Genomic DNA, 15214 nt, shown 5'->3' with positions numbered 1-15214 from the left:
GTCGATGGTGGAATGGAGAGGCTTAGAGGGGGCAGAAGTTGTGTGTGGTGGGTGGATACTGTAGTGACAATGCACACGCCTGCCTCCACCCAGCTCAGCTCAGGGCGGCTCAGTGAGAATGCAAAGGCCACCCAAACTCCCCTTCTCTGTGGTGTGATGGAGCTGGGCACATTCAACAAGGAGACTGAGAGCCCCACCGCCAAAATTCAAACCAAGTGCAGAAGTAGAGCCATGCTAAGTCCACCTTTCCATATAACTGAATTTGAAAAAATGAATGGGGGGGGGGCGGATAGGGAGAGCTAGAATCAGAGATTTAGAACTTCAAAGTTTAATGTCATTAACATGTCATTGTTTGGAGAAGCTGGGGAAAGTATCTGAGAATTCTTTGGCTATTCTTGAAATTGTGGGTAAGTTTTAAATTATTCCAAAATTAAAACGGAAAAGAAGAAAAGCCCACAGCACATAGCATCTGTCCCCGTGGGGAGCAGTGGGCTCTGCCCCTGCTAGGACCTGGGAAACGGAGGGGGTTACCGTGGGCTAATGCTCTGGGGAAGCCCTAGGTAGGCCCCAAAGCCTGCAGGGCTGGAATAGGGGCCAAACTGAGGACACAGAGATCGGAAATATCCTGGGAGGGCTCTAGTCAGTGCTTCTTGACCCTGGTTGTTCATAAGAGTCACTTGGGAGCTTTATAAAAGTACATGTGGGCCTCACCCACAGATTGATTAAGACAGAATCTTAGAAAAACCCAGGCATTGGTGTTTGTAAGTAAGTTTACAGGTAAGCATAAATCTGCATCCAAGGTTGAAAACCACCACTCCAGGGAATGTGAAATGGATCCTCTCCAACAGTGGGGAGTTCAAGAGTGATGAAGAGCAGGGACTAAGTGCTGTTTCATTTAGTTGTCACTGGCCCTAAGAACTACTAGTAACCCCATTTTATAGGCTGGAACCCTGAGGCTGTGAGTTCAAGTCATACAACCAGAAAGGACTAGAGCCAAGACTCATCCCTTCCCCCACATTGATGCTTTTTAATTCACATGCAATAAAATTCACTCTGCTATTCTATGAGTTTTGATAAATCACAGAGTAGTGATTCCACCACCACAGTCATGAAACCGAACAGTTCTGTCACCTCTAAAATTCTGTGTTGTCCCTGCGAAGACAGCCCTTCTTTCCACCTTTGCCCCTAGTAACCATGATCTGTTTTCAGAGCCAGGATTTTTGAAAACCAGGTCTGTCCAACTCCCCAGCCCTGCTTGCTCCCAAGACACAGGACCCAGTGTTAAATATGGCTGGATGGTTTTCTCCCTGATCTCATTTAATGGCCAGTTCTTGGGGGGTAAAGGGACAATATTCAAAAGTAGCTACTTGGACCCACTGCATTTATTAAAAGGTCAGTGTTTAATCTTCTCCAAAGAATGCATGTTTTGCCTTTAATTTGTTTACCCTGAAAAAAACACAGACTTTCTAGCCTTTCCTTTAAATATGGCAGCATCCAGCTTCTGTTAGCAGAGAGGTTGGCAGCTCTTAGAAATGGGGACATAGGCACAGTTGATCTCAGAGTCTAATTCCTGAATCTGCAGCATGAACACCTCTGCCAGGAGATGCAGCCTCTTGTCAGAGATGCAGATCTGTGTGTTAACTGTCTGCCAAGTGATCTGATGCAAGTTCAAGTTTGAGAACCACTGATTTAAAGAATAACTAGTTCTCCACCCATGGTCCCCGCTGGCTTCCCACCTCAGCTGTCACAGGCTCTGTCCCTCTACTGAGGAAGGGCCAGATGAGAGGAACCAAGATGGGTGGGAGGGGAACCATTGTTTGGGGGAAGTTTTGAGAAGGTTCCAAAGATACCAGCAAAAGTCCCTAAACATAGCTGACTGAGGGAGGGAAAAAAAAAAAAATGCCGGAGTGTGGGGCCTTGAACCCATGGTTTTCTCTGAACTCTCACCACAGATCCTGGGTCTCATCATTGTTCGAAGGCTTCTGGACCTCATCTTTTCCCAGCATGACCTGGCCTGGATTGACAACATCCTTCCAGAGAAGGAGAAAAAGGAGGCAGATAAGAAGAAGAGAAGGAAAGGGGGCCAGGAGGACAGTGACGAGGAGGTGGGGAGGATGGGAGGCCTCAGCTGATGGGAGGGATCAAGACCCTCCCTCCACCTCTGCCATGGCCAGGGAGGGGTGGCTTCTCAGGGAGCCAGGGGGCACTGCCCGGGCCCAGCTTTGGTCTGATGTGCTGAGATCACGTCTGTTTCTGTGAATACCATTAGTGTAGGCCAGAATGTATGAGCCCCCTCACCCAGGGAAAAGGTGGGCCAGGCCTACTGTCTCCAATTCCTGTGGACCCCTGGGCTCGCTGTAACAGCAATACAGGCCCCAGAGGGGACAGCACAGAAGCCTCGGGAGGCATCATCAAGGTTATGACGACTGACCTCCAAAGGACACAGCAGGCCTGGGGGAGGGTGCTAATGGGGACTCATTAGTAGACTGCATTCCTGGGCAAGTGGGAAGACTGGGGCCGAGTCTTGCTCGGAGCTGTCGCTAGGGTCCTGCGGAGGGAGGTGGGGGAAGAGGCACAGGTCCTCACTGAAAGAGTAACCTGTTCCCCAGATGTCTGGGACCTCTCAGTTGCCCCATCAGCCCCTCTCTTCTCCCATGTTCTTCCCCATCTCACCCTAAAACAGTGAGTCAACAGACGAGAAGCCAGTCCTGAATTTATAGTAAATCACAAAATATTTGGGGATAAGATTGTCTACTTCAAGTGTTCATTACAAATGATGAAACTGTCCCCCAAATGGAAGTGACTCATCCAAGATGGTCATGTGTAGGAGGGAATAAGAAAACCATTCCCCACTTTGATCATTTCCCATATACTAAGCTGCCCATGCCATTCCTAATAACCATGTCTGGCTCCCATTCTCCCAGTCTGACCCAAACCCATATCCCTGCCTCCACCATCAACTATTCTAGCAACCCTGCCTTTTGCAGATCAAAGTTGCTCATAGGCAAGCCCTTGCTGACTGATGTGATGATTAAACCATCTTCTGATGATAGTGATAGGCCCAAACTCCCCTGGTCCTTGATTACTGTTCTCTTCCAAGAAGGTAAGAGGCCCATAATCCCTGTCCACATGTTTTTCATTGATTTCCACCCCCCCGCCACCCCAAAGGGCTATGCTGCACAGCTTACAGGGCCTCAGCTCCCCGACCAGGGAATTGAACCCGGGTCACAGTAGTGAAAGCCCAGAATCCTAACCACTAGGCCCCCAGGGAACTCCCCTGTGTGAATGAGTTAGATGATTTGAAAGTTAGGTTCTGCAAACAAGGAAACCGGAGTCTAAGTACCTTTTAAAGACAAATATTCTTTCATTGATTCATTCAGTAAATATTTGAGTACCTACCACATGCCAGGAATTATTTCAGTTCAGTTCAGTTCAGTCGCTCAGTCGTGTCCGACTCTTTGTGACCCCATGAATCGCAGCACACCAGGCCTCTGTCCATCACCAACTCCCGGAGTTCACTCAGACTCGCGTCCATCGAGTCCGTGATGCCATCCAGCCATCTCATCCTCTGTCGTCTCCTTCTCCTCCTGCCCCCAATCCCTCCCAGCATCAGAGTCTTTTCCAATGAGTCAACTCTTCGCATGAGGTGGCCAAAGTATTGGAGTTTCAGCCTCAGCATCAGTCCTTCCAATGAACACCCAGGACTAGTCTCCTTCAGAATGGACTGGTTGGATCTCCTTGCAGTCCAAGGGACTCTCAAGAGTCTTCTCCAGCACCACAGTTCAAAAGTATCAATTCTTTGGTACTCAGCTTTCTTCACAGTCCAACTTTCACATCCATACATGACCACTGGAAAAACCATAGCCTTGACTAGATGGACCTTAGTTGGCAAAGTAATATCTCTGCTTTTTAATGTGCTCTCTAGGTTGGTCATAACTTTGCTTCCAAGGAGTAAGCATCTTTTAATTTCATGGCTGCAGTCACCATCTGCAGTGATTTTGGAGCCCCCAAAAATAAAGTCTGACACTGTTTCCACTGTTTCCCCATCTATTTCCCATGAAGTGATGGGACCAGATGCCATGATCTTCGTTTTCCGAATGTTGAGCTTTAAGCCAACTTTTTCACTCTCCTCTTTCACTTTCATCAAGAGGCTTTTGAGTTCCTCTTCACTTTCTGCCATAAGGGTGGTGTCATCTGAATATTGGAGGTTATTGATATTTCTCCCAGCAATCTTGATTCCAGCTTGTGCTTCTTCCAGCCCAGCATTTCTCATGATGTACTCTGCATAGAAGTTAAATAAGCAGGGTGACAATATACAGCCTTGATGTACTCCTTTTCCTATTTGGAACCAGTCTGTTGTTCCATGTCCAGTTCTAACTGTTGCTTCCTGACCTGCATATAGGTTTCTCAAGAGGCAGGTCAGGTGGTCTGGTATTCCCATCTCTTTCAGAATTTTCCACAGTTTATTGTGATCCACACAGTCAAAGGCTTTGGCAGAGTCAATAAAGCGGAAATAGATGTTTTTCTGGAACTTTCTTGCTTTTTCGATGATCCAGTGGATGTTGGCACTTTGATCTCTGGTTCCTCTGCCTTTTCTAAAACCAGCTTGAACATCTGGAAGTTCACGGTTCACGTATTGCTGAAACCTGGCTTGGAGAATTTTGAGCATTACTTTACTAGCATGTGAGATGAGTGCAATTGTGCAGTAGTTTGAGCATTCTTTGGCATTGCCTTTCTTTGAGATTGGAATGAAAACTGATCTTTTCCAGTCCTGTGGCCACTGCTGAGTTTTCCAAATTTGCTGGAGTATTGAGTGCAGCGCTTTCACAGCATCATCTTTCAGGATTTGAAATAGCTCCACTGGAATTCCATCACCTCCACTAGCTTTCTTCGTAGTGATGCTTTCTAAGGCCCACTTGACTTCACCTTCCAGGATGTCTGGCTCTAGGTGAGTGACCACACCATGGTGATTATCTGGGTCGTGAAGATCTCTTTTGTACAGTTCTTCTGTGTGTTCTGCATTAACAGTAAGTAAAACACATGGTGTCTCTCCCTTCCCACTTACTACTAATCCTCCACCTCTTCCTCAAGGGTTTTCATGTTTAGCTCAGATCTATTGGTCTTAGGACTTCTGTGCTAGGCATAATTCAAAGAGAACTGGGCTATAAGAATTGGGACTCCAACCATATGGAAGCCCCAAATCAGACTATATAGATTTCAGTGATCTTCAGTTTAGTGTGGGCAAACCCCCTCTTTCCTTCCTTACCCCCTAAGCCCCTAGTGCCCCCAGTTGCCCGTGCCACCAGCCTGCCCCCTCTTGCATCGTTTCAGATGCACTAATCCAAACATGACCTGTTGCGCCTCGGACGTTTTCCCGTGATTTTTGAAATGACTGAGAGCTCAAATCCCAGATGAACTGCTCCCTTTGGGAGAGCAAGTAGCATCACACTAGGATTATAAATTAGTCAAGGTCTTAGGGGTTGGTCCCCAAGATTCTGAATGAGTCACAAGCACCTTCCACATTTTGAAAGGGAACCTACCCCGGAAGGATCAGATGTGGCTTATGAAGAGCCTGGGGGATTTCTTTTGCTGTCTTTACCCACTCCCAACCTCAGCTTCCTATCTGTGGACAGTCCTGTCATCAAGACAACACAGCCTATCCTGGGCATAGTCTGAAAGATCGCAACATGAGTCCTGACCCTGGTGCTCCTAAGGGCTTGCCACTTTCCCATTTTAGGGATCCTGCCAGCCCCCACAAGGGCCTTCCAGCAAAGGGGCTTCCCATTATGTTCTCCCACAGAAGCGCTTCTTCCTTTTGCATTTCGCATTCTCCTCTCCTCTCTGTATACGTCCACCTCCCTTCCTCATTTCCCCCTGGCCCTTGCCGTGCCTCCCACCTACCTCCGGGTGAAGGAATAACTGAAGCGGAAGCCACCCATCTGCGGGGTCCCTGCATTCATCTTGTGTAGCACTGGCCATGGGGTCAGAGAACAGAAAGGAGAGGAAATGGGGGAGGGAAGCACTGGAGAAACAGTGTTCTCCAGGATGGTTCTCAACCTGCTGCAATCTGACACTTCGATTCTCCTGCCAGGACAAAGATCTTCCAGTTGGAGTTACTCACTCTGATTCTTCCTTCAGTGATTCAGAACTTGACCGAAGGTAATAGCCATGAGACAGACTCTTTGGGTGGTAGCTAAGAGAATGAGCAATGGCTTGAACGACTATGATTTCTCAAGCCAGTGTCTCAGTAAAGGGCCTTTGCTGCTCCACCACAGGACGCAAAGGCGCAGACCCGATGAACTCTCAGATAACAAATCTGTCCTCTTACTGACATAATGTGATGACAGCACACAAGGGTATTCAAGTTTGGTAAAGGAAATTATTATAAAATAGTAAGTAGAATGAAAATTGAAAGTAAATATTGAAAAAAAGACAATAGAAACTAGACATGATTTGAGTATATATTATTGAAAGCCAGGATAAATGAACTTTAAGGACCAAAACACTAAGCACTTTAATACTCTGAGGAATAAAATAACAGCATGGTTAATTAGCAAAGGTGAGAAAAGGTATCAAGGAAAATAAATATCAATGATCAAGTGGAGATAAAAATAGTCAAAAAAGAATTCAAGGCTCAGCAACTCCCATGCCAACAATGTGATTCCTTGCTGTTTTTAATGAGAAGCCACCCTCAAAACAGGCGGGACTGCTTGATGACTGAAAACAAGGAAACGGATCAAAAATGGGAAAGAGGAATTGAGGGTCAATAGAGTCTGCCTCAGTCATCGCTATGGAAGACGGTGAGGGCAGTCGTACTCCCACAGTTCACCCTAAACTGGACCGGAGGCACCGTGCTAGAACCAACGGGACAAGCATGGGCTGTCCCAGGACCGGAGGCAGCTGACTCCAGATATAGATGGCACCCACCCAGAAGACTGTCAGACACATGTACCAGAGAGTGTAGATCACCCAAGGGATCTTCTGAGTTATAAGTCAAGCTGTTATCACATTGCCCAGACGAGATTTATCACCAGTACAAGCATTAGGCCCAAGGCCACTGCAGCCCAGGAGTGTCAAGTCCAAATGACATATCTGCCTGCCACCTCATCCCACTTCCCGAGCCAGGGCTCCTGTGCCCCTCATGCCACTGATCTCTATAAACAAATGTGTTAGGAGAAAAGCACTCTTTATCTTGATTTATTTTCATTTTAAAGTAGCCTATAGAAAATTGAATCTCCAATTGCTCCAATATCAGTTAATGGAGAGAGAATTTGGATCAGGATAGAATATCTCCAAAACCCTGTTGAAGGACTCAAAGCATAGGACAAGGTCAAAAATGCAGAATCTTTCATAAACGGTAATGGTACCTCAACTACACTGGTATTTTACTGAATCTATGTAGATGGAAGCAAAGATGACTAAATAGCAGGATTCCATTTCAGTGAAGAAAAGAAACTCAGCAACATGACCTAGTTTAGCAGATTAGCATCCATGATCTACCAGGCATGGTGCTTAATCCCTGGGCCTAGAGAAAGACAGACGTATGAACAAAGATATACACCACCCTGTGCCAAGAACAACGGAGCACACCTCAGAGAAAGGACAGGAATCTAAGGGAGGGATCAGCCTTACCCAGAGAATCTGGGGACAATAAATAGGAGTCTACCGGGCGTGCACAGAAAAGGAAAAAAGAGAGAAAAGGCCCTGCAGGTACCAAGAAGAGGCCTGAAATACTACAGAGACACAGGGCAAAGAACAGGGCAAACTGCAAGCAGGAGTTCGAGCAGAGAAGGTTCTTGTCTCGCCAGGCTAAGGAGCATGAATTCTCTCCTTTGAACCATGGGGGACCAGTCAGGTTCGTGATCCAGAAGTTCACTCTGGCAACCATGTGGAAAATAGGCTGAAGTAGGGCAAGAGCAGTAACTGTGACCGCTGAAGGCCAGGCAGATAGGATACTGCTAGTTCCTGTGACATGCTAAGAGATCAACAGCAAAGACAGAACCGTTGGCCCTAGAACCCTGTTCTGGGAGATAGCATTTAAAAACACCATACCCTAGAAAAATCATTCTTCCCTCCTCTCTTTCTCATTCAGCATCACCCTGCACTTCAAAATCTCCTGTCCAGCCTCACCTGCCTTCAGCTACTCACAGAGCCCCGTCTTCATGGTGCCACAGGTGAAAATAGAGATGGAGCCAGAGTGTGACTTCACAGACATGGACAGATACGGGAGAGAAGCTGATGGCGAGACCACCCTCTAGGAGGAGGAGTTTCCCTGGACACAGCACCGTGAGGGCCTGCGTTAGTCTTCAGTGTGAGGGTCTGGGCCAAAACCCTTCACTTTTCAAAGCCTGTTCCTGTATTTACCAAGCAGAGAGAGTCATCCTGCCTGATCGGTGAAAACTGGAGATCTGTCGTGCAAAGCCCTTTCCTTCCCTTTGTAGTTATGAAAATAACTAAAGCTTACTGGTACACCTTATTTTAAAATGCAATCCAGCATAGAAATGATAACATTTCTTTTGAGATGAAAAAAAAATGCTTGCCTCTCAAAACTGTAGATAAGATAAAGGGGCACTAGTCAGTTTTTATTTAAAACAAATATCAGTTAAGATTTTTTTTTTTTTAATGCTTAGATTTTAAATTATCTAGATGGTCTTAAAAGAACTGTTAAAATACTTGTACTTCAATAGACCAAGGTTGGAAATTTTGTTTTGCATATTAAGAAATGCAAAAAAGGTCCTCTTATCTCTCCATCCCATTCAGTTTTCTATGAAGAGTTTGAACCATCTGCATTCTGGGCCTTGTGCCAGCACAGAAGTGTGACTGGGGCTTTCCCAGTTTGACAGCTAGTTCTGAAAGTCTGGCTGTGAAAGAACCAACACATTCGAGTGGATGTTTTAAAAACAAGTGAAATCTCAAATCACATGGCAAATCAACCAAATGATCCTTTAAATTAGTATCACTGGTTTTTCAAGCACAGAATCACATTTCTTGATGCATTTGGGTAGCTCTTTCCTGAAAGTTTTCAATGGCCTGATTGCCAAAGTCCAACTAGCATTCACATGAACACTGCATGTTAGGCAAGGCTAATATGAAATTTTGGAAGATTATAACTCTGTAGTACTAGTCAGACTAGTACTTTAAGGAATAATTGGAAACAAACTGGGTAGATTAAAACCCATTAAATCACAGACCTTGATTAAGATCAGTCTTTTTATCTTCAATTCACACTTAACAAACACCAACCATGTTTATTTACCACCTCTGTGTGCCTGATAGCCACAGTGCATCTGACATTTGCCTTCTCCAAAACGACTATGGATTTGAATCTTGGGTAAATTACTTTAGTTACAGTTACCAGACTTACTCAAGATGACAAATGCAGGTGCTTTTTCTTTATTCCTTTCTATTTTTTAAAGGTACAAATGACACTAGACTCATTAACCAACTTGAGTATGTGGATAGCTAATTGCCTCTGATCCCCAGAGCCAGTATAGTGCCTAGTCCATAGAAAGCTCTCAGTGTTTATGAAATGAAATATCAGAAGTCCCTTCTAAGGATACTGCCATGAGGTAGAGCTCTAAACCTCCACCACTTTTACTGAGAGCAGCAGAATCACTTAGCTGCTCACTAATCCAGAACCATTGCCTGAGTTTAAGCATAAATTCTTTGTCTTCATCTACACCAATTCTGGGAGAGCTGACAATCCACTCTTAACATTGCAGTTTTAAAACCTGGCTGATTTCCAATAGCACTTTGTCCAAACTGTGTTGTAGAAATGGTATGGATTCAGGATTAAATGTGCTTGATTAATCAAACAAGCTGGAAAGCTAAAGTGTTGATTCTTTTTTGTTGTAAATTGATCACTGTAATTTTTACCTTGTATGTTATTTGCATTTTGTATACATACACAGGAACATTTTAATTTTAATAGCTTTTAACAGGTTGACATATTGTTACTTCTTCATACAGGTCATACTTTTTTCCACTTGTAACTACAATTCAATAAAACTTAATCCCATTTGCTCATCTTGCTCCACGTTTAATAATTTAGGTGAGTCAGTAGGTATGAGGTACAGACAGGAACTATACCTCACTTACAAAAACGTCTCTAGAACTATCACCCCTCTTCATCTCCAGAAAACTGTCAAAAGCATAAAGGCAGCAAAGGAACAAGCAGGGGAGAAGGGCGGCTTTGCATTGCTCTCCTTCCTCTCGCTGCCTCAAGCTGCCTGGAGTGGGAGCTGCTCCTGCCTTTATGAAAGCCAACTACTCAGCCCTGAGCAGAACGCACAGGACCTATCCGAGCCGCAAATATGCCTGCCAGGCAAATACTTTCCGATCTGTGCAATCAAACTAATGTCTTAAACACACACACACAGGAAAAAAATTTATATATATAATGTGGAGGAGGGGGAGATTTGGCAAAACATCAAGAAGTCCTGCGTTAATTGAACATATGGTTTAAAATACTCAGAACAAGACTAACCACTGAAATGAATCTTACAGAGGAAACTTCTGGCTTGGGATGTACAATTAAAAGGACTAGGCTGGTTTCTCCATAGCTCTTTAAACCAATTTGTTAAAGGCATAGGATTAGATGTTACCAAATGCAGGAATATTTAAATTGATTACATCCAATGAGAAAAATTAGGTCACAAGAAGATAGTAGAGGAAAGATAAAGTATTTCAGAAACTCATTCCATATCAGTCAGAAGTGTTTTATTTAAAAAATCAAAATGATGCAAAAAAAGTCCCTTAATAAAGTCTGATTAAATTCAGTATTAACTCTCATTATCAAAAATTGATCAAGGAAAGCCAACAGGTGCAGCCGAGAAAAGCTGGCAGCTGTTGACAGTTCTTTGGTGGAAAAGTAAGTTGCATACTTATACATAGCTGCCCTAATGATTATCAAGCCCAAGTTATGTTTTCCAAAAATAGGTTTCAAGATACACTAAAGAAACCATACAGACACCTCTAACAGTATAAAATTTGACAGTGAAGTTTGAGGATATAGGAAAACTCAAATATGACAACACACACGAGTAATTTATAAAACAAGCCTTTCAATCCTAGGAAAGTAAAATGGGGAGATCCCAAGCGGTAATGAACATAAAACAAGGGCTAATAGCAAATGGGAAAAACCCAACCATTTTCCCAATGACTGAGTCACAAAATGATAGCTTAGGAGACTATTAACATGCAGTTTTCCTTCTGTTTATCATCAATACATATATAAATTAGGGTAAAGTTTTTTCTACTCAATTACCATCATTTCTTTCTTTTTTAACTTTTCCCTAATTTTCTCTAGCAACATTTTTCCTTTGGTTTGACCAGTCGAACTCAAAAGGTTTGGAACCTAAAATGAGTATCAACTCATTATTGGAATAGCACTTGGGAAATGTAATCATAGAAAAGACGAGTTTGGGCAGCATTGGTGGTATAATGGTGAGCACAGCTGACTTTCTAAAGAAGACAGATTTCAACTGAAGTGGCCTCACGGAATTAAGCAGCCATTCTCAGTGTGACAGGGTCCTCCCTGTTCATCTCTAGGGTAATGTTTCTCTTGGTTGGATCGCATGACCCAGCACAATAGTGGCATGCTCCCTGGTAGGTTACTGCAGAGCTATGTGTGCAAACACACACTCATTTAAGCTTACAATAAATACGAAGTATTGTTTAAAGCCATGTAAGTAAAGAAAAAATATTGCATTTCTATTGACCTGGTTTTCCTCTTGAACTGGCTTGGAGTCCTGTTCATGACACAGAAGACACAATAGTTAATTACTTGCTGCTCCAAGCTCCTTAGACTTCAGTACTTCCCGTTCTTCGAGCCTCAGCACTTTTTTTGCAGCAATAATGGTATTCTTCATCAGCATTGCCACAGTCATGGGACCAACACCCCCAGGGACTGGAGTGATGTAACCTGCTTTCTTCTTGACTCCTACACAGAGATCAGACAGGCAAACTCTTTAATTATGGCAAAGGAACTCTAAGGACTTTAACATATCATGGAAGAAGCATTCAAACAAAAAGCAATAATATACACAAGCATCTCAATAAACCTCAAACTCATTAAAAATATCACATCTACAATACCCAAGAACAAGGGCTTTTGAACATATTAACAAAGTAACACACATTTAGGGATTTCCCAGGCGAGCCAGCAGCTGGGACTCTGAGCTTCCACTGCAGGGGGTACAGGTTTGATACCTGGTCAGGGAACTAAGGGCTTCCCCAGTGGCTCAGTGGGAAAGAATCTGCCTGCAATGCAGGCAACACAGGAGTCTTGGGTTCAATCTCTGGGTCAGAAGATCCCCTGGAGGATGAAACAGCAACCCACTCTGGTGTTCCTGCCAGGAAAATCCCATGGAGAGAGGAGACTGGTGGGCTATAGTTTATGGGGTTGCAAAGAGTCAGACACGACTGAGCAACTGAGTGCTCACAGGGAACGAAGATCCCACATGCTGTGCAATGTGGCCAAAAGAAAACCAATAATAGAAAAACATGCATATAATAAGCAGAGTTGTTCAGTGAATATACTTAAATAACCGGCCACACTTTTCCTCCATATTCAGTTCAGTCAGTTTAGTCGCTCAGTCGTGTCCGACTCTTTGCGACCCCATGAATCGCAGCACGCCAGGCCTCCCTGTCCATCACTAACTCCCGGAGTTCACTCAGACTCACATCCATCGAGTCAGTGATGCCATCCAGCCATCTCATCCTCGGTCGTCCCCTTCTCCTGCCCCCAATCCCTCCCAGCATCAAAGTCTTTTCCAATGAGTCAACTCTTCACATGAGTACTGGAGTTTCAGCTTTAGCATCATTCCTTCCAAAGAAACCCCAGGGCTGATCTCCTTCAGAATGGACTGGTTGGATCTCCTTGCAGTCCAAGGGACTCTCAAGAGTCTTCTCCAACACCACAGTTCAAAAGCATCAATTCTTCGGCTTTCAGCCTTCTTCACAGTCCAACTCTCACATCCATACATGACCACAGGAAAAACCATACCCTTGACTAGACGGACCTTAGTCGGAAAAGTAATGTCTCTGCTTTTGAATATGCTGTCTAGGTTGGTCATAACTTTTCTTCCAAGGAGTAAGCGTCTTTTAATTTCATGGCTGCAGTCACCATCTGCAGTGATTTTGGAGCCCCAAAAAATAAAGTCTGACACTGTTTCCACTGTTTCTCCATCTATTTCTCATGGAGTGATGGGACCAGATGCCATGATCTTCGTTATATTAAATCAGTTTAAAAAGAAACATCTCAGTAGTTAACTGTATGGAAGTGTAACTATAATAATAATAAGGATTACTTCAATTAAAACCTGCTTACAATATTTTCTTAAGTTTATTCTATTTATTTAACTATACTGTTTGCCCAAAGCACCAAGCAAAGTAATTTTCTGGAAAGTAAAAAGATTTTTTAAAATCCTATCTAAAGGGAAAAATTACTTAGATACCTAGGCTTGGGTCTGACTGCTTGAGAATAGAAAGCTAGAAATAGAATTATCAGCATAAAATTCAGATAAATTCAGAACTGAAAGGAGAAATCTATCAGTGAATTCCAAAATTTTAGTAATATGGCTTTTTCCTGGACTTTTAATATTGCAAGTCTGGATCTCTCCTCTCAATAGGAAAATGAGAAGTGTGTAATACTTTTTAGGAGACTCAGTGGTTTAGAAAAATCACTTCATTAAATTTTCAGACTTATTAAAAGTCTTGTTTTCTTTATAGAATAACCCTAAAGAGAAGAAAGAAATTTCCTGAAAACTGTTTTGTTCTCCATAATTTGATGATACAAACACCTAAAATTCTAGAATGACTAAAATTTTTTAAAAGATTTCTCTTAATTATCATGGAAAGCATGATAATAAATGGTAATAATGATAATAATAATGGTAAAAATGACAATAAATGGTAATAATCAAGGTAATATAAGTTTTAAAGCTAAAGAAAAAGTAAATAGTCTGCCCTAATTGTCCAATAAAAGTAGTATTTTTTGATTTTTATATTTTAAAAAGTTACCTTCAAAATCCACATCTCCAACCAACTTGGGTTTAGCAGTTGTGGGGTCTTGAATTCTATTTATTCCCACATCAATGACAGCTGCTCCTTCCTTGATCATATCTGCTGTGATCAGATTTGGAATACCTAAAAGAGGAGATAGGAATGATCAATTTAGTACTGAAAAGAATATTCCACCTGTAAGATTCTTATCAATTTCAAGATACCTGCAAGAATGAATTAGCTTGTTTTATAAAAACTCATAAAAAATATTAACCAGGGAAACAATTAAACTTCATATAGTGAACAGAAATATTTTGAGGCTGTAGAAATAACATTTATCCATCAAATATATAATGGAATGCCAGAAATCAGTATTCCAACCACAACTCTCATCTTTGTAAGCAGCTTTGACATTATGGTCAAACCTAGGGGAATATGAAATAAAACGACAGGGCAGCAGGCAAATTCGAAGATAAGAGGTCTATCTTCATCCTCTGAGCAAGGTATTTCCACCTCCTTCCTGGGGCTCTTACCTGCAGCGGAGATCACAATATCTGCAAGAGCCGTATGTTTCTTTAGCTCCTCCTTAGGAGTGTATCGATGAGATATTGTGACAGTGGCATCGCCTGTGAGTTAAAAAACAGATGTCTTGATTTCTGAATCAAAGCTAGGAATGGATTAGATCTCAGTTAGGCAAACCATGCCAGAAATCCAAGACCTCTGAAAAAATAATGGACAAATCTTACACCATATTTTCTGGGCAGCCAATTGTCATTAAAAAACAACAACAACAACTAATACTCAATTTCTTGTAACTTTTACCTGTTGGTCCTAGCTCTACCCTTTGGAGTCATATATCATTAGATTTATTCCTTATCCTTTTTAATAGTCTTTCTGAACAAAATGTCACTAGAATTACTCAAGGATTTTTCTTAAAAGTGTGCTGAAAGATATGTGGAAATATTTCATTCTGATATATTTTATCTCTGATATAATCATGTATGGTCATATTATGATAATCATATAACTTTGATTTGAGAGTTTTTCTCAAATTAACAGAATTTGACAGGATGATGACACATCGCAGTCATATGAAGTTAATCCTTTGCAATGGTCTAAGATCTTTTTTTCCTATCAAGTGGCACAGATCAGGACACTAATTTTGAATAAGTTATACTTCTTAACTCCAACTGTCAAAGCCATAACTGAA

At 42.6% G+C, this 15214-nt stretch overlaps 2 protein-coding genes across 2 annotated transcripts in view; one reads left to right on the top strand and one right to left on the bottom strand.

The window, feature by feature from the left end:
* The window catches only part of SLC4A5 (solute carrier family 4 member 5), a 93265-nt gene extending 91257 nt beyond the window's left edge, over nucleotides 1–2008 (top strand). The window contains exon 23 of the mRNA XM_068974472.1: nucleotides 1938–2008. Within this exon, the coding sequence (XP_068830573.1) occupies nucleotides 1938–2008 (71 nt within the window). The remainder of the gene's footprint in view (nucleotides 1–1937) is intronic.
* An 8757-nt stretch (nucleotides 2009–10765) lies between these two features.
* Nucleotides 10766–15214, bottom strand: part of MTHFD2 (methylenetetrahydrofolate dehydrogenase (NADP+ dependent) 2, methenyltetrahydrofolate cyclohydrolase) — a 38570-nt gene continuing 34121 nt past the window's right edge. Inside the window, exons 6-8 of the mRNA XM_068975818.1 lie at nucleotides 14538–14630; nucleotides 14023–14148; nucleotides 10766–11941 (exon numbers count right to left, since the gene is read on the bottom strand). Of these exons, the coding sequence (XP_068831919.1) occupies nucleotides 11778–11941; nucleotides 14023–14148; nucleotides 14538–14630 (383 nt within the window). The 3' untranslated portion in view covers nucleotides 10766–11777. The remainder of the gene's footprint in view (nucleotides 11942–14022; nucleotides 14149–14537; nucleotides 14631–15214) is intronic.

This window comes from Capricornis sumatraensis, chromosome 1 (assembly GCF_032405125.1).
Source record: "Capricornis sumatraensis isolate serow.1 chromosome 1, serow.2, whole genome shotgun sequence".
NCBI lineage: Eukaryota > Metazoa > Chordata > Mammalia > Artiodactyla > Bovidae > Capricornis > Capricornis sumatraensis.
The sequence above is the reverse complement of the archived record's forward strand: the minus strand, read 5'-3'. Positions and strand labels throughout refer to the sequence as shown.